Source organism: Littorina saxatilis, linkage group LG4 (assembly GCF_037325665.1).
Source record: "Littorina saxatilis isolate snail1 linkage group LG4, US_GU_Lsax_2.0, whole genome shotgun sequence".
Taxonomy (NCBI): domain Eukaryota; kingdom Metazoa; phylum Mollusca; class Gastropoda; order Littorinimorpha; family Littorinidae; genus Littorina; species Littorina saxatilis.
In genome coordinates, this window is record NC_090248.1 from 32283466 (window position 1) to 32304686 (window position 21221).

Below are 21221 nucleotides of genomic sequence, written 5' to 3' on the forward strand. Positions count from 1 at the left end.
AGCACAGCATCCTTATGCTAATGAGTTTCACTCTGTGCTCAGCTCTGTTTGGGGAGACCGGGGCTAGTCCGCCCCCGGGGCACATCCGTCTTTGTCTGTTTATTCTTACGTTTGCCACCTTTTAGTCATTCACACCATGTGAGAGTGGTGTCCCTTCTTCCCGCTATATCCTGCAGAAGTTCAGAGGTTGCGCGCCCATATATCGTGAGTACAGATCACAAAAAGTGTTTTTCTTCATTTTTGTAACATGAATGCAGTGGAGTTGACTTAGGTTTTGATGCATTAGCTCTGACAACAAATACTTAGTCTTGGTGTCGAGTGAAAGTGCGTTAATTAAGGTCGAGTTCTGACGAAAGTTTTGCTTCTTCCTTCCCATGTTGTGCTCGCTATCTGGCACTAGAGTTGCCTGCCCGTGCGGGGGCAAGTCCGCCTATTTGTCATGGGGCATGTCCGCCGTGAGCAGTATGTACAACAAATGTTCATGCTACACATTTGTCTTGATGTAAAATAAAAAATCAGTCTTCTAGTTCATCAAACTCGCCAGTTATGCTACCAAAAGCATAAAAGTAGGCGGACTAGCCCCGGTCTCCTCGCCAGTTAGGCTACCAAAAGCATAAAAGTAGGCGGACTAGCCCCGGTCTCCCCTAACGTAATTTTGTGTTGCATTCTTTCGTATTTTGTCATTGGCATTTTTGAACCTGAATATTGAAGGGAATTAAAAAAGCTTTCCCACTAAAGCTTGCCCACTACTAGTCTTGTATATACTATGGGATGCAGGGGCGGACGAGGGGGGGGGGGGTGCACAGGGTGCAGGTGCACCCCCCCTCCAGCAAAACAAAATTTAAAAAAAATTGGAAAGCTGATTCTATGACCATTTCTAAGTTCAAATGGCACCAGATGGCACCATTTTGCTTCTTTGGGCAATTTTTTTTTCCGGGGGGGCCTGCCCCTGGACCCCCCTAGCAAATTCGGGCGCTTTGCGCCCATCATATTCACTTTCGATTCAAAGTGCACCCCCCCTTACAAAGCAACTGATCCGCCCCTGGGATGAGAGCGGCGGACTTGCCCCACCCTGTAGGCGGACTTACCCCGACTTGGGGCAACGGTTCGCCTACGTTAGGGTAGGTCTACTTAAAGCAGTATGTACAACAAATGTTCATGCGCACATAAAAACTGTCTGCACATTGATATCAGCTACACATTTGTCTTGATGTAAAATAAACAAGAGGCGAAGCCATCAAGGCTCACGTAAGAAATCGACAAACAGTAACACAAACTCAGTCACACACACACACACACACACACACACACACACACACACACACAGAAAGAGCATAGGTGAAACTGTGCAAGAAAGCGAGACACTATACGTGACTAGATCTAGATCTGTCTGTCTGCATGTAGCCTACTTACAGGGACACAACTGCCAACTAGTCTCGGCACGCTCAAAATAATAATGACCGAGACTTTCAGTACTTCCTTCGCGTGACGTCTAACCCTCTTACGTCATAATGTGACGTCAATGTAATGTGACGTCTTCAAATGTTAGAGTTTCTACCACAGACATACACACGCACGCACACACGCATGCACATACGCACGCACGCACAGACAGACAAAGTTACGATCGCATAGGCTACACTTACGTGAGCCAAAAATCAGTCTTCTAGTTCATCAAACTCGCCAGTTATGCTACCAAAAGCATAAAAGTAGGCGGACTAGCCCCGGTCTCCCCTACTGTATGCTGCTTATATCTTATGCTCTATACTTTAATGAATAAACTTAGTGATAGACATTCGTCTGATGTTATACTGATGTGGCTGAGAGTGTGACCCTACGATAGCCTCCGAATACAAACTCCAAACTATTACACTTACAGTTACCGTTATTTATTTTCTCATCTTGGTTAGTTAGTTTTCTTTGTGGTGTGTGTGTGTGTGTGTAAGCTAATAGGTTAGTGTGTGACCATTAATGCTGCTGGTCATTATAATAACCCTGAGCTGCAACTGAATTCAAACTATACAAAACCACATTTGCAAGCTAACACACAGACACAATTAAGAGTAGTAAAAAGTATACTAAGAATACTGAACTGTTTCTATAAAGAATTATATATATATATTTAGTCAATCATATTTTTATTGTTCATTGTCGCTGCCCAAGACTATGGTATACACATGTTCATTGCACAAAGCTTTAAAAAAAAGAAGAAGAAAACAGTGAGAAGGCTTTTTAGTGAAAATACAGACGATGTGGATTCTTTCAGAAAAAAAAGGAAAATCTGCTATGGGTGGTATATGTACATGTAGTAACCTTGTCACCTGAAGATTAGCAGCAAATGCGTCAAGTAAATAAAAAAAGTGTGGTTGTTGACAAAGTATATAATTTACAAAACAACAACAAACAACCAAATAAAGCGGAAATAAACAATACATAGCTATATCCATTGCTATGAGTCATGCAGTTGGAAATCTTTGTTCATTCATGCCTAAAATTAACATCAACATCACAGCAATTGTTTTTACAATCTACACCAATGAAGTGGCATAGCTGGCTTAGCATACTCTGTATTATAGCCCCCTGAAAGTGCCATTACATACTGACAGAAAAGTGAAAAATTTTATGTAACTGAGTGTACAAAGCACAACAGTCACCTTTGGAGACGAAGCCAGTCAAACAGGGTTGAGAATTTTAGAGCAAATTTAATTAGCCCTATTAAAACTGCCATAGGTACGAAAAAGTTTCAAAGAGCATACAAGAAGACAGCAGCCGGACCCTATCACAAACAGAACTCTACTATTCACAGGTGTCTAGCTTGTGACGTAGAAGATACGTCGAGCTACTATAAATAGCTCGCGCTCTTTGCCGGTAGACAACGGCAGAGCCTGCTGTGAAGGGCTATGGGTAGTCTACCTGTCACATTTAGATTCAGTCAGTGTGACAACAAAGCTCACACAGGGCTATAAACCTGGAAATTGCCGCTTACTCTAAGTACAGCTAACGGAACTTCCCCGTCCTTCACATATCATCCTGAACACACAACATATGGCACAAATCATGTTTCCAAGTTTCAAGGTAGCAGCCTTGCAGTGATTATACTCCTGTGGAATCACTTGTAACAGGCTCACGCTGCCCAGAGTCACTGTTCTCAGCCCCAAATGTTGTTATTGCACCGTGTTTGACTGTAACAAAAGCGCTGGGACTGAGCCCGAGTTTTTCCACTTCAGACTTCAACAGCTTTTGTGGTTCCAGGTAGTGCTGTTAGACACAAGGCAGAATTAATGCATTAATGTACAGACAGATACACACACTTAAACGGACTCACATGCATCTATATACATGCACACACACACACACAAACGCACATGCATTGACTATGTCTGTCTATCTTGGCTCTCTCTCAAACTCATACACACACACACACACACACACACACACACACACACACACACACACACACAGAATTAAAATGATAAAAAAACACCTGAATGCTTGTTACCTCGGAAGTGAGAATGAAAGTACCCCAATGAATACCGATGGAGTGCTTTGACTTGATGTCTGTGTGGATATCCAATGCCTGGGATGGGTCCACATGCTGAGGGCTCATGAACCATCTGGTGTACAGTACAAACAAATTAATTTTATCTCCATGATCTCACAAAATAAATGTCTTACTGAGACATGGGAGCACAGATACATACAGAAAGTTTGAGAGCAATCTGTGGTTCCCAAATAATGACATGGCATACATTCTGAAGATGGATCACAAAAATTGCTCTTAAATTATGTCTTGTAGCTTACAAAACAGTCTGATTCTAGCCGTTTCTGGGGCTTCATATGTGTACTTACTAGGACTGGAACGTATCTATTGACAAATTCAAACTGCAAATACGGAGACACATATGCTGAAAAAATATGCACACGTAAAAACAGAATCACACACAATAAAATATATACTGTTCTAATGTAAACATAGACATGCAATTATTCAGACTGTTCGCTTTACCTGGGATGATATGCACCAATAGGAATGGCAGCAGTAGTAAAGGGCCCATATTTACGACCAATCTGCTTAAAGCCTGGACAGTAGCCTGTGTCGCCGGCAAAGTAGAAAGATTCCTTGGGTCCCAGTACACACCAGCTACTCCACAGTACCTGAATAGATATATTCTTTGATTATAGTTTTCTTTAGCGGTCCCATCATATAAACTAATTCATGTCCAACATTGGCAATTAGACCTGACGGACAGTAAGCCCCATAATTTTCGTTTCGTTCTTTAGCAGTTGCATATTCTACAAGTAGCACATGTTAACAAATTCTTTTTCTGACCGAAGTGTGAAATTATTGGTCTCTGAAGGCTAAAGGCCTGTACATTATAATAACAAAGTGTACAATTATTTTCTGTGAAGGCTCTGCTTAGCATTAGAAGTTTTAATACATGCAGATTTGGGTGCAGCTGCTTTATTTGAATTTAGTGTTATTGTTATCAGACATTGGCATGCCAGTACCACAGGTCTAACTGCATAATTAGTTGTCTTCAAAAATGAAGGAGGCTCCACTTCAGCTGCTATATTTCTTTGACACAGGTATGAGATGAAAACAGGCGATGGTATGAAAACATGGGACAAGACGGTTTACTCATTTTATAAAAAAGAGACTGCATCTAAGTCACATCTGAGCTTTTGAAATTAATGCCAGAGTTTTCTTATCCTTCTACTGTTTATCCCACAAGTCCAGAAAATCATCTGCTAACCTCATTATCATCCGTGGCACCTCGTTTGCACCAGTGCTGACAAGGTGTGCACGCCACGCGCACTCCCCCCGTCCCCTCCACCTCCTGTTCGTCCCACCACGTCATCTCCATCACGTTCTCACACCCCACCTCCCTCATCCAGCTCTTCAACCCCATGGGTACAAACCAGCGCAGGTCTTTGCCGAAGCGTTTGTTCAGTGCAACGACAGTGTCATGGTCGAGGTGATCATAGTGGTTATGGCTGATCAACACAGCGTCAAGCTTGGGCAGTTCTTCAACACTGCACGCCGGATCTCTGTATCTCTTTGGCCCAACCCACTGGGTGGCAGAGGCTCGCTGGCTGAAAACCGGGTCTGTGATGACCGTGAAGCCGTCCAGTTGAGCGACGACTGTGGCGTGACCGATCCACATCATGCGCACGCCTAATTGCAGTGGTTGCTCAAACTGGCTGATGTCTGGTTTGATGATGGGCAGTGTCTGATCGAGTTCCTGGCAAAATGAAAATCATAGTTATTGAAAGAGATAGCCTCTGGGGGCTGGCAACATCGCTGCGGCAGACTGCAGACTTCGCCCTTCAGACCGGATTGAAGTTTTAGCATGGCTGGGAATGCAGAAGAAGAAGAAGAAAGAGAGCAATAAAGTCAGCTGATGCCTGTTGTATATTAGTAATTATGTTGACCTCACTCAAGCACAGACATGCCATGGGGTTCTCCCCACTATTTTCCAAGCAATCTCTTGATTTAGCTTCGTGGAATTGTGTCATCAAACAGAATAAGTTTCAAAAGAGCAAAACTCTTCTTTCAGTATTTGACATCACTTTCATAAAGCTAAATCTGAACTATGCCTGATTTTTTCTTGATACAATGTACATGTATGTATTTCACACTTTGAAAATATGATACAAATTATCTACCAGCTTTTAGACTGAAACTATCCCTGACATGCAAGTAGCTGAATACTATTAATGTAAAGCATCTCAAAAAGAATGCAATAATATTAAGTCAACTTCAATTCATCAGAATCCTTAAAAAATTCATCATCCAATGCAATGAAAAGATGACCTGTTTATTACCTTTTGTGATGGCACATTTGACTCATTCCTGGTGATAGCCACAGAATAAAAGTAGCGCAAAAGGCTGACATCCTTCCATGTTTCCCAAGGATTACTGTATCGGCCATTTTTACAGATGGGCTTAGAGAGTTCCTCCTCATTGATCATAGTGGCAGGTGTGAGTTGTGTCTGCTCGGAGGGGGATGACATCTCACAATGGGTGGTTCTTTTGCTCTGCAGCTTGCAGGTTAATACCATCCTGTGAAACAAATTGACAACAGAAAAAGTAACAACGAAGTTTCTACTCTGATCCTGATTTTATATCTTATAAGCCACCTGAGAAGCTACTTATTTATGTTTTGAGAATTTTTCACATTGGAGCAATAATGAATGTTCAAATCTGAAGCACCAGTATGTCGTAAGAGGCGACTAACGGATTCTGTTTCTCCTTTTACCCTTGTTTCTTGTATAGAATATAGTCAATGTTTGTAAAGATTTTAGTCAAGCAGTATGTAAGAAGTGTTAAGTCCTTTGTACTGGAAACTTACATTCTGCCAGTAAGGTAATATATTGTACTACGTTGCAAGCCCCTGGAGCAATTTTTTGATTAGTGCTTTTGTGAACAAGAAACAATTAGCAAGTGGCTCTATCCCATCTCCCCCCCCCCCCCCCCCCCCCCTTTCCCCGTCGCGATATAACCTTCGTGGTTGAAAACAACGTTAAACACCAAATAAAGAAAGAAAGAAATCTGAAGAGTGAGGACAGTTATTCATTCTGAGCCAATTAAAGTAGGAACGCAAAATAAAATAAAATGTTACTGGACAGTTCCATGATCTATTGTCAGTATTAAGCACACTAGTCTAATTAAGCACTAGCACTAGCACAGACAAACCGACGGACACACAAACACACATTGTGATGAATTAACTCTGCTTACAAAGAGGATCCCACAGCAGCTGAGAGAATTGCTACCGCCTTGGTTTGTCTCATGTAGCGATCACGTACACTTTCACTTCTCAACTTCTGTGGCTCACATTTACGTTGCCTGTGATGAGTGTACACAATTTATCAGCTGTAATCATAATACATGCAGGCTCACCAGTTAATAAATCAAACTGTGCACACACAAAACTGAAACTGTGAAAGAAGACAAAATGAAGAAAAATCTGTCTTTTGCAAGAGAATGCACTTTCACATTAAAACTTCTAGTGGTGGCCAAGAGTAAGCAAATCCAGTACAATGAAAACAGAAATGGAACACAGCTATTAAGTCTAACCTGACGAAAGTCAAAGTGGAAACAACGTCAGAATGTCATCATCCGCTGATCAAGAAAACAATACATACTGGAGCAGACAAACCGGAAGAAGCACTGAGCTACAAGAGTGCACATGCACCGAAAACATTCAGACTGGGGAACCGAATAATTAATTTTCAGTTGTTTTCGTCAATTAATTTCCTAGCTTAAAATAAATAAAAGTACTTGAAATTACCTGTCAGTGTAACGACACGCATATAATCACTATAATCAAATGTGTTCTGTGTCAAATCTTTGTACCCTTGGAGTCCATGTTTTGTAAAAACTCCACACATGCGCACTGTCCTTTCTTCAACAAACATGGCATCCAGCTTGCTGAAGGTCACTTCGAGCGTTGTTAAAGTTCTAGCAACCGCTCACAAGGTAATAAGAACGGTCAGACCACCACATTGTTGGCATGCGCGATGATACAGCACTCAGTTTTTCATATTACTGGACGAATATAGGTAGCGGGCATTGGAAAGGCTTCGTTTTTAATGGTCACTCTCTGTGCCATTGCCGGCTCCTTGAAAAAAACGAACAGTTTATTCTGTAGATATTGTGTGAACCTTTATTGTTACAGAACTCAAATTTTAATCATTTGAGCATTTGGAGGGTCCGCTTGTTCCATGCATTTTGTTGGTACTCATATTTCTTTTACTGACTGAGTTTTCCCCTGGTGTGCCTACCCTACCAGTGGCACAAATCTGTCTCCAAGTTTCATAAGCCATAAAGGCCTAGGGGACAGGTTGACAGCTATCATTGTATACATACACACTGAGATGTGATATTCTCGTTTAATACGCACACAGCAAATTCCTGATTTAGCTCTGTGCAAGCTTCGTCGTCATACTGAATGAATCGCAACATTTTTACTCTTCTTTCTGTACTTGACATCAAGTGCACAGGGCTATATAATATATACATATCTGGAGTATGCCAAACACAATCGCTCTACGAATGAGAAATATTGTATCTGATGATTTTAAATGTGTCAGAACTTTGATGATAAGGCCAACAACAAAAAATTGTCTGTTTCTGGTCACCCGACCGACCCTAAATTTCGGCGCCGACCCTAAACTTTTTTTTTCCAAAATTTTTTGGGTTTTTTTGGTGGTAAAGGACAGGGTGAGAAAATGAACAACAAAAACGTGTGAAAACGAAAGTCCGCTGACGATTTGTAAATGTGTTGAGTGTCTTGTCTCTATGTATAGTGAATCCAGTCTCTTTGCGCGATTTTTAAAGTTAGTTTTATTGGTCTACATTTGGGGAAAAAAAAAAATAAAATAAAAAAATAAAAATAAAAAATCCCGACCTACCGACCCTATTTTTTTTAGCCATGTTACCAGAAACAGACAATTTTTTTTTTTTGGCCTAATGTGATTAATAACGTTGTTGTAGGCACCATGTACTGGGGCTTTGATGACTTGGCGCTGGCGCTCTACCAGGGCAGCAACATATGAACAAACCATCCTCAACGTGCCGGAGACCAGAGTATCCAACCTGGAAAATGGCCTGCGAGTAGCCACCGAGGACTCGGGCATCCCAACGTGCACTGTAAGTTGTGTTCTTCACTTTGGCAGAACTTGTACCATGCAGTGATAAGGCACAATCAGTCAATGTCACCTGTCAAATGATCGTGACTGTAACCCTTTCGCTTCCTGTAGGATGTCAGATGACATCTTGGGTAACTTGCTTTAACGGGCAACAACCGTTCAATAAACAACAACAGAAGAAGAAGAAAATCAACAAACAAACTATGTGTGTGTATGGTCAGGCCTGGGAATGATACGCCTTTCATCGTAAATACGACAAAGTCCTTTTCTAATTGTGTAAGAAAAGAGCCTCCGTGTGCCCTTAAAAATGCTTAAAATGCAACATTTTCCCGTCAGTACGCCCAAACCACTTTTACTCATTCCCAGGCCTGGTGGTGTATTCATTTATGCATCAAGGGCACACTGCAAGTTGTCAATTCAGGTAAATACAGGTAATGCTTTGTATGCAAATATTTCCAGGCAGCAAACTGGTTTGTTGAAAGGTAAACAGGCCTTCGACCTGTAAACACAGATGGGTTAGAGAAGTTATTGTTACAGCAGTCCCTCTCATGAACGGACACCCTTGGGCCATAGCAAAACTGTCCGTACATTGCAGGTGTCCGGTCACGGGAGGGGTGACCACACCACCCCCTCCCCCATACACTCACACAGAGACACACAAACAACAGGATTGAGTCTATGCTAATCACTTCTTGTGGCTACTAAACAATAACAATAAACTCCTAATACTTCTTTAAACATTCTGTAAAAAGGATTTGTATGAAAAGTGTTGAAAAGAAGAGATAAAATAAATCCTCAAGGCAGTGAACACACTCACCATGCACTGACATACGAAAGCAGCCACACAAACACAGCACAGAGGAGCGTGTGCAGATGCTTTGCAAGAATAAGCTTGAAAACCAGTTTGAATAAATAGCAGCAGATAGAGCTGCATGTCATTATCAAGTAATTTATTTGTTTCTTATCTGGCTTTATTGACTGCATGCCGATCATGTGGCATGGCAGTGACTTTTCACTCTTCAGTCGGAAATACACTGTACATAACACAGCTCCCACTCTCCCTCACTAATGCCTACCCCAAGCCGTGACAACTGATGCTTGGAAATTGTGTGGAAGAGTACACCTCTCTATTTCTCTCCAATGCTCTTCCTGCTGACATGCGGTGACACCGGACACCCCACAGTGTTTAGCCAGCTAACCCTCCATCCCCCCCCCCCCTTTCTCTCTCTCACTCCCTCCAGCCATGCACTGTTGGGGGCTGTGGCCAGAGAGGCCAGCTGCACTGTTCACTCAGAGCAAAACCAGTTGACTGTGTCGTAACTTTTGACAAAGCAAGACAACTGAAGGGTTCATAGATTAGGCAACCGACTCACTGGTCAAGGCTCAATGAAAGAGGTTACACACAGACACACGATGGGTACACGTGCACTCAAGTTATCAGTGACTGTCATCACACCATTGCGGCTGTGATCTTTGTACCAAGAGCCGGACTGCTCTGTTATCGATTTTGTTGTGGTGAAAATTTGACGATGGTCTGTCCGTACATTGGAGGTATGACCTGCTGTTGGGACCGAAAATGAGTGTCCGCGTCCACGTTTTGCAGGTGTCCGTTTAAGGGGGGGCAAATATAGAAGGAAAACACTCCGTGCCGAGCAAATGTGTCCGTACATGTCAGGTGTCCGCTCACGCCGGGGGCCGTACATTGCAGGGACTGCTGTAGATTTGAGTTGAATTCATAATCAAAGGAGAAAAATGTAGTCTTATTTTGTTTTTGTTTGTTAATTTTCCTTGAGGAGGTTAAAAAAAAAAATCTGTTTGATTTGATGAGATTTGACTATTATGTATCTATAAACTGTTTTCCAGGTTGGACTGTGGATCGATGCTGGAAGCCGTTTCGAAAATGAGAAGAACAATGGTGTTGCTCATTTCTTGGAGCACATGGCCTTCAAGGTATTGTGTGTTTTATAATAGTTGTCCATAATGATTGATAAAATGATATAACTTCATAAGACAGTTGTATGTGTGCAGTCCTATACTTTTGTTGCTGCCAGGTGTGACTCAAACAAAGACACCTTTGTGTTAATGACTAAATTAGCTTATTAAAAGTGTGACTATATTTCCATTCCAATGATAAACATTTTCACAGATGTTTAAGAGAGGGGAAACTCTTGGATGAATGTGTATGTCTGCTTGACAGGAGTGTGTGTTTAAGACTTTGCCGTTTATGCTATTATTTAATCGCTTTACTGGTTTCTGTGTGTCCCAGGGCACCAAGACACGCAGCCAGACAGACCTCGAACTTGAAGTGGAGAACATGGGAGCTCACCTGAACGCCTATACTTCACGGGAGCAGACAGTGTACTATGCCAAGTGTTTCCAGAAAGATCTGCCCAAGGGTAGGTGCATTTTTGTAGGGAAAATCTCATCCTTAATTAAGACGAAATTTGGTGTGCAGTATGATTTAAGAAACAACAGGAATAGTATTCCACTTATACTTGCACATGTTTGCCTGCAAATGCTAATAATGTATTTGATTGCTGATGTAGTAAAGAGATGAATATTACAATCGTAAGAATATGTTCCATGTAAATGTTTACACGTTTAATACTCGCATATTTGAATAAAGGTATAATTAGATTTAAAAGTTATTTGTCACTGTCATCAAGAGGTATTTCAATGGTTTGGTTATTATTGGCTGGTTATATAGCTAAGCACAGCAGAAAGCTTTAAATCACAAACCATGTATGATAAGTAAAGACAGAACATATAAATACGAGTTGTGTGTAAACCTGTCTATGCACACACATGGGTGTGAAGGCAGAGCTTCAAGTTACACCTTGCCATTGCATATTCTGATATTGTTGGTGGTTTAAATGTGAGTTGTGTGAAAATACACCTGGCTAACCTGTCTCTTACTGCTATGTACACATACAGCTGTGGACATCCTGTCCGACATCATCCAGAACAGCCTGCTGGGAGAGCAGGAGATTGAGCGAGAGCGTGGCGTCATCCTGCGAGAGATGCAGGAGGTGGAGACCAATCTCCAGGAGGTTGTCTTTGACCACCTGCACGCCACCGCCTTCCAGGGTACCGCCCTTGGTCGCACCATCCTTGGGCCCACCCAGAACATCCAGTGAGTGTGTTGTGCATTGATGTGTGTGTTCTGAGAAATGGTGGGAAAATGTGTGTCTGTTGGGTAGGCACAGTATGACGTTGAGCATGCAAGTTTGTACGTGTTTAATCGTTTGAGCATGACTTTCAAGCACACAGTCGCTCTAAAGGGCAATTTTTCTGCAAATATACTTGTGTTTTCCTTAGTAAACTTGTATGCTTGTGTTGTTGGCCATCAATCCTTCTTGTGAGTTTGTTAACATCCATTATGTGGTGTTTGCGTACATGTGTGTGGATCTGTCTCATGGCTGTGTGTGTAGGTGTGGATGTTTTCTCCTCGGACCCTAGATACTGGCATGTGTGTTCGTTTTTTTGACTCACATGCGAAGCAAAAGTGAGTCTATGTACTCACCCGAGTCGTCCGGACGTCCGTCCGGAAAACTTTAACGTTGGATATTTCTTGGACACTATTCAGTCTATCAGTACAAAATTTGGCAAGATGGTGTATGATGACAAGGCCCCAAAAAACATACATAGCATCTTGACCTTGCTTCAAGGTCAAGGTCGCAGGGGCCATAAATGTTGTCTAAAAAACAGCTATTTTTCACATTTTTCCCATTTTCTCTGAAGTTTTTGAGATTGAATACCTCACCTATATATGATATATAGGGCAAAGTAAGCCCCATCTTTTGATACCAGTTTGGTTTACCTTGCTTCAAGGTCAAGGTCACAGGAGCTCTTCAAAGTTGGATTGTATACATATTTTGAAGTGACCTTGACCCTGAACTATGGAAGATAACTGTTTCAAACTTAAAAATTATGTGGGGCACATGTTATGCTTTCATCATGAGACACATTTGGTCACATATGATCAAGGTTACTTTGACCCTTATGAAATGTGACCAAAATAAGGTAGTGAACCACTAAAAGTGACCATATCTCATGGTAGAAAGAGCCAATAAGCACCATTGTACTTCCTATGTCTTGAATTAACAGCTTTGTGTTGCATGACCTTGGATGACCTTGACCTTGGGTCAAGGTCACATGTATTTTGGTAGGAAAAATGTGTAAAGCAGTTCTTAGTGTATGATGTCATTGCTAGGTTTAGTTATTTGACCTTGACCCTGAAGGTCAAGGTCATGTAAAGGTCAAGGTCAAGCATGTTAGTCGTATGGGCTTTGCCCTTCTTGTTCTTTCTTTAAATTATTGTCTACCTGATGTTGCACTGAAGAGTTTTTGTTCACAGGGTCAGAATATTTTGTGGTGTGTGTTTGCAGGTCCATCAACCGTAATGACCTGCTGGAGTACATTGGTACACACTACAAGGGTCCCCGCATCGTGTTGGCTGCTGCAGGAGGTAAATTATAGCAAGTCTTCAAACTGTCACTAGTCTGTCGTTGAATCAGAAATAGTTTTGTAATGCTGATGGTCTGTGTCCGCACAGTCAAATTAGTTTGGTCGTAAACAGGCATCTGTGTGTATTTTACAGACCATTCCAGAATACAGAATATTTTATTACCCAAGGTTGGAAATTAAATTCTGATATTGCGGTTAAAAAGACATTCATTCAAATCAATAGGGCCAAGTATGAATTGCTTGGTATGAAGGTTTCTTTGCTCCGTAGGGTCTGCTTGTCTTTGAAACCTTGTTTTCTTTCCCTTTGTCTACAAAATTGACTGCTGTGTGTTTATCTTTATCAGTTTGTTGTGCCTGTTGTTGTGACTGGATAACATGTTGTGTAGGTGTGAACCATGAGGAGCTGGCTGGTCTGGCCAGCAAACACTTTGGAGGACTGAGCGCTGGCTATGAAGGCGAGATCCCTGTGCTGCCCCATTGCAGGTTCACCGGTAGCGAGGTCAGCCGGTAAAGATTTCTACTGTCTGTAGTATAGTTTACAACGAGAATATTGCTTTTGATAAGTTCAGTGATTTCTGAATGAAGAGAGGCTGTTTACACGGGATAAGTAAGATTGAAAGTACAGTTCTTCACAAAAGACAGTTTTTGAGTCACTTGAGAAAATGTGACTCTATGTAATCGGTCAGTGTTAGTCTGTCCGGCCGGCCGGCCGGCCGGCCGTCCGGCCGGCCGTCCGTAGACACCACCTTAACGTTGGACTTTTCTCGGAAACTATCAAAGCGATCGGGCTCATATTTTGTTTAGTCGTGACCTCCAATGACCTCTACACTTTAACGATGGTTTCGTTGACCTTTGACCTTTTTCAAGGTCACAGGTCAGCGTCAAAGGAAAAATTAGACATTTTATATCTTTGACAAAGTTCATCGGATGTGATTGAAACTTTGTAGGATTATTCTTTACATCAAAGTATTTACATCTGTAGCCTTTTACGAACGTTATCAGAAAAACAAGGGAGATAACTAGCCTTTTCTGTTCGGCAACACACAACTTAACGTTGGGCTTTTCTCGGAAACTATAAAAGTGACCGGGCTCAAATTTTATGTGAACGTGACTCATTGTGTTGTGAATAGCAATTTCTTCCTGTCCATCTGATGCCTCATATAATATTCAGAACTGCGAAAGTGACTCGATCGAGCGTTTGCTCTTCTTGTGTAAATTTTGTGTGAGTAGAAGTTTCAGCAAATGTTGTCTTTTTTTAATTCGTTATATAAGATCTAGTAAAAAAAAATTTAAAAACCTTAATAGTTATGGGTAACAAAAATCTGACCACAAGAAATTATTAAGACACCTTTTCTTTACGCTGAGAAAAGCTACTGAACATTTTCTGACATCCACAAGTCACACAGGTCAGGCGTGTTTGTAAAAGCAAGATGTCCCCTTACAATGACAAGAGTTACACAAGTTACATATTCTGTTCAGATCCGTGTGCGCGACGACAGCATGCCGCTGGCGCACGTGGCCATTGCTGTGGAGGGCTGCGGCTGGCAGAACCCTGACAACATCGCCCTGATGGTGGCCAACACCTTGATCGGCTCCTGGGACCGATCGTATGGCGGGGGTGCCAACCACGCCTCTCCTCTGGCCGCTGCCTCCGCTGAATCTGGTCTGTGCCACAGCTTCCAGAGCTTCAACACGTGCTACACCGACACTGGCCTCTGGTGAGGGGGGAGGAGGGGGGGCTTTTATTGTGCGTCTTGTACTGTCGATGCTTTTAGGAGGTGGTCGATTTTTTTGCTGACTTGCATGTTTCTGGCATTTGTAAAGCTCTGTAGATCATTCATTGAGATTCCATGTTTGGACCAGATTTGGGGGGGGGGGGGGGGGGGGGGGATGCTTTCAAGCTTTAATACAATTTCATCAATTCTGTTTAAGAAATTGAGTTTTGAGCTGAGCAGGTGGAGGTCAAAGTGTACAGTGGTAAAAAAACTTGGGGAGATTTTTTGGCAGTCTGCATTACTGATACTTGTTGGACTGGGCTTTACTTTGACATGCAGAGGATACATGTTTAAACTGACTGTTATTTGTGCTTTCTGTCCCTTCCAGGGGTCTGTACTTTGTGTCAGATGCAATGACCATTGAAGACATGATGCACGTGGTTCAGGCAGAATGGTGAGTGTGCTGCCCCTTTTAGCAGTGTTTTACATCTCAGTTGCAGTTCTACTGAAGAATATAATGTAAACTGTCATACTTCGCTTAGTTATTTTCCAGCATGCTTATGTTATATAAAAGTGAACATTTAGATAAGAGCTCAGTGAGAAATGGCCAGGTTTTTTTGTTCAAAACAAGATTTTATTGTTATTAAAAAATAAAAAGGAAAATTGCTTCAGGAAAAAGTGTTTTGTTATCAATGTGACACATTGAGAAGTGTTTAACACTTTCTACTCCACCTATGTTGACCACGGATTTTTTAGCCTTGACCAGCTGTGCTGCAGCAGGTCACTCAGAATCGTAGTAGCTGTGTAGCTACTGTGTATCAACACGCTGGAATGCAGGCGTTAGATCGACGTTACAGGAAGCGACTAAAGCTAACAGTCTGAGCGGATATATCCGTACCTGGTGAGATAGAGCCATATGAGTGGGTACGGATATATCCGTACCTGGGAGACAATGAGTTGAACTAGGACTTGAATGAAAGCACGGTGTGCCTGTGCTGACGTGGTTGAGTGTTGTTGTGCAGGATGCGACTGTGCTCCAGTGTGACAGAGTTTGAGGTGACGCGTGCCAAGAACTTGCTGAAGACCAACATGCTTCTCCAGCTTGATGGCTCCACTCCCATTGCCGAGGATGTTGGCAGGTATGATAAGAGTGTGTGATCTCTGTACAGGTTGCTAAGAAATTATACAACAATACAATATAATTTTATTGCCTGATTGTACATGTGTATGTAGGAACAGAAATTAAATCTGCTGGTGTAATCCTATTGTTGCGCTTATGTTGGAACAGAAATAAAGTTGTGTGATAGATTTTTTCTTTCTTCATTTTCGCTCTTCGTTTTGTGTGTGTGTTGTCATAAGGACTAGCTGTAACAAAGGACCATATGGACCTAACGCTATTATCCTTCTGTAATAAAGTGTTTTAGTTTGATAGATGCAACCAATTTTGGAGCTGAGCGTTCATGTGAGGAATTAGTAGATGTCATGGAACCTCGATAGCACATGGGTACAATACTTGTGGGGATGTGCATAAAGGGAGACAACTGTGCTGATGCAGGCTTGGGCGGCAGCATTGGGTGTACTCAAATTAATGAACTTTTTCTTTCTGCATGTTATTAGACAGCTGGAGAGTATGTAAAGCTAGACTCTATTAATGTTTTGTTTGATGCTGGATGTTGTGTGTTTGTGTGTGCAGACAAATGCTGTGCTATGGCCGTCGTATCCCCCTGCCTGAGCTGGAGGCCCGCATAGAGGCCGTGAACGCCAAGGTGGTGCGTGACGTCTGCACCAAGTACATCTATGACAGGTGTCCTGCCGTCGCCGGTGTTGGTAAGCACACTCTTGTTTCCCCTACTAGATGGGGTATTGACGACACTAATCATAGATAGAAAAGATAGAAGTGACGATGTAGTGACCAGCAATGCTGGTACTGAAATTTTAAAATTAACTTGTCATAAATGGATGAAAACATTGTTGATGTTTTACTTTATTTTTCTTACCAGTCTTTGCTTCTACCTTTGCTTTTTTTAAAACACGTACATTCTATGTTTAGTTTTTCATTTCACCACAGAGCTTTCTGTGTCCTTATTTTCAAGCATTTGATTTTTTTTGAAGGGAAAGATTAGGAATTTTTATTTGTTGTACACGACTGGGGTGGGTAGACTTTTCTTAATGTCAAGATTTCATGTTATCACTCTCCAAATGAAAACTTCAGTATGTTTTTTTCTGTCTGTCACCAGGCCCCGTCGAGCAGCTGCCCGACTACAACAGAATACGATCAGCCATGTACTGGCTGCGATTATAGACAACACATTTAGCGTTTGCAGTTGATAGGTCTTTAGTGGCTGCCTGCACAGGGCACGTCGCTCATCCTGGCTCACATCAACAGACAGCAGAGCCCGTGTTTCTTCCAGAGACGGAGAATAACTTGAACTAAAAGAAGTTGTGATGTGGGACAGACAAACCAGGCTGAGTGAGAGTGATGGTGATCTTACAAAAGTGAGATGTACAGTAGGAATTGTGTAAAGAAAAAAAAGACATTTTTAGTTGAATGCTTGACTGTTTGAAAGACTTTTTGTGACTGAACTGAAATTAAATATTTAAATGTTCCATGCATAGTTTTGAGTGTTTTGTTCTCTCTTGGATTTCATACCTTTAGCGTACATTTTGACACAGACAACACCCCCCGTGGGTTAGGGGGAGTCCCATATTGGTTGGGACGAGAAAGAATTTACCCGATGCTACCCAGCATGTCGTAAGAGGCGACTAACGGTTCTGTTTCTCCTTTTACCCTTGTTAAATGTTTCTTGTATAGAATATAGTCAATGTTTGTAAAGATTTTAGTCAAGCAGTATGTAAGAAATGTTAAGTCCTTTGTACTGGAAACTTGCATTCTCCCAGTAAGGTCATATATTGTACTACGTTGCAAGCCCCTGGAGCAATTTTTTATTAGTGCTTTTGTGAACAAGAAACAATTAACAAGTGGCTCTATCCCATCTCCCCCCTTTCCCCGTCGCGATATAACCTTGAATGGTTGAAAACGACGTTAAACACCAAATAAAGAAAGACACGGACAACAAAACCAATCCTGTAAGCGTTTCCTTTTGTTTATTTTTGGTCTGGAGGAAGCGCGACAAGTAGAGTTCATTTAAAAAACGGATTTACAAATTATCAAAATACATCAGTACATTTCATTATTGTACAGAAATAAATAAATCGATGGCTTGCCTTGTACACGATACACCAGCACTTAAAAACAAATCACAACAGTTTCGTATGATATTCACCAATACAACAGTCATATACACAATGCGAGAGAACGACCATTGTTTCAAATCAAGAATGCAATGCTGTGGAATATGGCTGCACCACAGAACATTCAACTAGTCGCACAAGGATACCTGAAACCAGATAGTGAACGATAACTGCACACATCACACTTAGCAAAACATTAATGGGTTGGAATTCTGTGACTCCAGGTACAAAGTAAAAGCAATGTACTTTCAGCAAGTTCTAGCTTACACATAGAAATCAACAACTTTTTACAGCTGGACTGGAATTCTACATGATCTAGAAACAAAGGCTGGACTGTTCAATCATTGTTTGCAATACAAAATGTACCTTGCAAACATTATTGATACTATTCAAAACTATTGATGGACTTTATAAAAAGTAAATCAAACTTGACTTACAGTTGCAACATTGTACGTATTCACAATCATTGCATGGGCAGATCTACTATTACAATAGAGCAGCAGGGTTCAAAACCTAAACTCGCTTAGGAAGATGTGAATGCAGTTTTTTTGACAATGTCCACATATACGGAAATAAAACGTCCCCACAGCATAACAGCTGAAATGCAAAGTAAACGACATAATAATGCATCAAGATATGTCATTCTTCATACATGTATACTTCTTTACAAAATAAAAATAGTCCAACAATCATCATAGTGAGAACAATAAAACAGTTGAACAAAACTAAGGCGGACCACTGATATGGAGAAAATAAAAGCTGCATAACAAATATAGTTCACAACTGTAAATGAAATGTATTGAACATCTTTGGAAGAAAAAAATGTACAGAGGCTAAATACAGCCGGCATTTTTCATAAAGCAGCAAAAATTACAAGAACAAATGTGAATCTAAACAAGAAGAATATTGTTACTAATGTTAATGAGCAAGAATTAATGCTGTCAGCACAAGCATTTGTCTTTCGGTTAACATGACTGAAAACAGCGAGTTATAGTAATTGCTTATATAAAAAATGGTGATGATATTTCTTCAAGCATTTGTTTTAACACTGAAATACTTGGGACACTTTTTTCTTAAGATTTATTTGTTAATGCAAGGACAACAATTTCATGTTGATTCCAGGAAACTGTATATATAACAATTCCTTTGACCATGAGCCACCTTTTGAAAATTTCTGTAAATTCTTATCAAAGCCAACCTTTGCATTGGAAGTGTCTTAGAAAAACCATCAAAAACATGAAAACGTGAGTCAAATTCAAGCTTAATCAAACCTTCAAAAGGCAGCAATATTCTTGGCATTGCAAACTACAATATGCTGCCATTGTGAGACAGAGTAAACATTTTCAGCAAGCAGCACCACACTTGTGGGAATGATTTGGAAAAGCAGGCATAGCAAATAATAATATAATTTTTTACTTTTATAGATGGGCATAATGTGTGGTTTTTGTGTGTGCCGCAAATGAATCACAAAGCAAAATGCTAAAATCATGCTTGCTGTCATAAACAATATGTTTGAGTTTTGTTTGGGTTTTCAAACTGCACAGCCAATCAAATCAATGTGCTGCTCTAGTAGACAATTAACATAATACACAGAAACTGCTACATGTATGTTGTACAGATCTTCACCAGGTTATTACATGCAAAGGAATCTCAGCATATACAAATTAACTCGCTTAAAATGACATCTTCAATTTAATCAAGAACAGTCCCTCGTAGTTGTTGGTTCATGCATCAATTAACTTATTCATCAAGTCAAAAGAAATCTATTACATTTTCTCCCAGCATGCTCTAAATTATGACCAAATGAGGAGAATGAGACATTTACACTTTGAGACAAATGGAATGGAATGAAGAAATCAAGCCATTAATTTTCTGAAATTGATAATACTAGCAGATGTAGCCACCTACACACATTAGGCATAACAGAGCAACTATGCAGGTTTGCTTGTAGGGGTATACCGTAGGCTGGGGTGACCGATGCTACTGAATAGCTTTCAAATTAGGCCTCAGTAACATGTGCTTGTAGCAATATACACAAGTACATATTTGGAAATACAAATCATAATATCAATTCAAACACAAAGATAAAGAGCCATACACAAAAAACAAACATAAATTGCTCAAACATTTACTGGGATATAAAACAAAAATGGAATCCAAGCAGTGGTCTTTTGTGGATCAGAAGTTTAGGAAAAAAAAGTCTTTCAAAAATGATTCCACTTTTAATACAGAACAGCTTCTCAGTCAAGAAACTAACAGGGACCATGGATTTGTTCATGATTTCTGACCAAAATATGTCCAAAAAGTGCAGAAAATGATATGCATGTTATTGAACTTCATGGGTGGGAGCAAATTGGCAATACAGAAAAACAAACAAACAAAAACCACACAAAATCAAACGAGTCTCAAGGGGAATATGGCACACTGTGACACACACTTCTTTACATGCTGTTTGTCACATTTTTGGTCTGAGGAATTTCACCTTCCATTCTGAGACATGGAGTAGTGAGGTCTCCATTTTGATACATGTTGCAGTCACAACACAAAGAGATCAAGTAACTTTTAAACATTGTGCCAATTTGTTGTTGTACTCACAACCCAAAACGTGAAGATGCTGGAATTCACCATGCCAGTGATGTAAATTATTTCTCCAGAAACTGAGTCAAAAAAACAAATCGAAAAAGAGAAAAAAAGTCTAGCGTGTATAAGTTTTTATTCTTTCAAATCAAGCCAAAAGAAGGATATGAAGCAACTCCTCAAAATACAAATTAAATTTGAATGTATCTATACATATAATAAAAGAGAGTGTCTGTCTGTGTGTCTGTGTGTCTGTGTGTCTGTGGTCGCCATACCTCAGAGATGGCAAGAGGCAGGAACAAGATATTTTGCATGCACACTCCCTAGGTGCCGCAGATGTGCACCTGGGTTTTAGTTTCTCCAGACATTGTTTCCTTCCTCGGATAATGACCCTCCCCATCTATCAATACAGTCTACATAGTACAAGGGAGGTAAGTCATGCTTTGTCACCCACGGAAGGGAGGTAACTCTCATCAAACCAGTATACCGTGTAATTCTCAAGGGTTACCCCCCGCCCGTTATCATCCCGCCCCCACCCCCACCCCCCCCCACACA

At 41.0% G+C, this 21221-nt stretch overlaps 2 protein-coding genes across 3 annotated transcripts; one reads left to right on the forward strand and one right to left on the reverse strand.

The window, feature by feature from the left end:
• Positions 1–2117: 2117 nt before the first annotated feature.
• Positions 2118–7194, reverse strand: LOC138964518 (N-acyl-phosphatidylethanolamine-hydrolyzing phospholipase D-like). 2 transcript variants are annotated; one of them, XM_070336497.1, is made up of 7 exons: positions 7082–7194; positions 6743–6850; positions 5827–6064; positions 4755–5243; positions 4007–4155; positions 3500–3614; positions 2118–3258 (listed from the first exon to the last, which is right to left on the reverse strand). In XM_070336497.1, the coding sequence occupies exons 2-7, from the start codon at positions 6793–6795 to the stop codon at positions 3094–3096; spliced, it is 1209 nt and encodes a 402-aa protein (XP_070192598.1). In that variant the 5' UTR covers positions 6796–6850; positions 7082–7194; the 3' UTR covers positions 2118–3093. The 2 variants fall into 2 exon arrangements, with proteins under 2 accessions (XP_070192598.1, XP_070192599.1); XM_070336498.1 differs by lacking the exon at positions 6743–6850 and having other exon boundaries at positions 7082–7187.
• Positions 7195–7380: 186 nt separating this feature from the next.
• Positions 7381–17372, forward strand: LOC138964519 (mitochondrial-processing peptidase subunit beta-like). Its single transcript, XM_070336500.1, has 12 exons — positions 7381–7483; positions 8501–8656; positions 10519–10605; positions 10922–11051; positions 11590–11788; positions 13044–13123; positions 13509–13621; positions 14602–14840; positions 15226–15291; positions 15860–15976; positions 16531–16664; positions 17075–17372. Exons 1-12 carry the CDS (start codon positions 7394–7396, stop codon positions 17137–17139), a joined length of 1476 nt encoding a protein of 491 aa, XP_070192601.1. The 5' UTR covers positions 7381–7393; the 3' UTR covers positions 17140–17372.
• The last annotated feature ends 3849 nt before the right edge of the window (positions 17373–21221 follow it).

Coding starts and splice junctions, on each gene's coding strand:
- LOC138964519 (XM_070336500.1), top strand. CDS start 7,394: ATGCGCACTGTCCTTTCTTCAACAAACATGGCATCCAGCTTGCTGAAG. Junction 13,622..14,601: donor GCAGGTTCACCGGTAGCGAG/GTCAGCCGGTAA, acceptor TATTCTGTTCAG/ATCCGTGTGCGCGACGACAG. Junction 14,841..15,225: donor TACACCGACACTGGCCTCTG/GTGAGGGGGGAG, acceptor TGTCCCTTCCAG/GGGTCTGTACTTTGTGTCAG.
- LOC138964518 (XM_070336497.1), bottom strand. CDS start 6,795: ATGAGACAAACCAAGGCGGTAGCAATTCTCTCAGCTGCTGTGGGATCC. Junction 5,244..5,826: donor CAAATGTGCCATCACAAAAG/GTAATAAACAGG, acceptor TCATTTTGCCAG/GAACTCGATCAGACACTGCC. Junction 3,615..4,006: donor ATTGGTGCATATCATCCCAG/GTAAAGCGAACA, acceptor ACTGTACACCAG/ATGGTTCATGAGCCCTCAGC.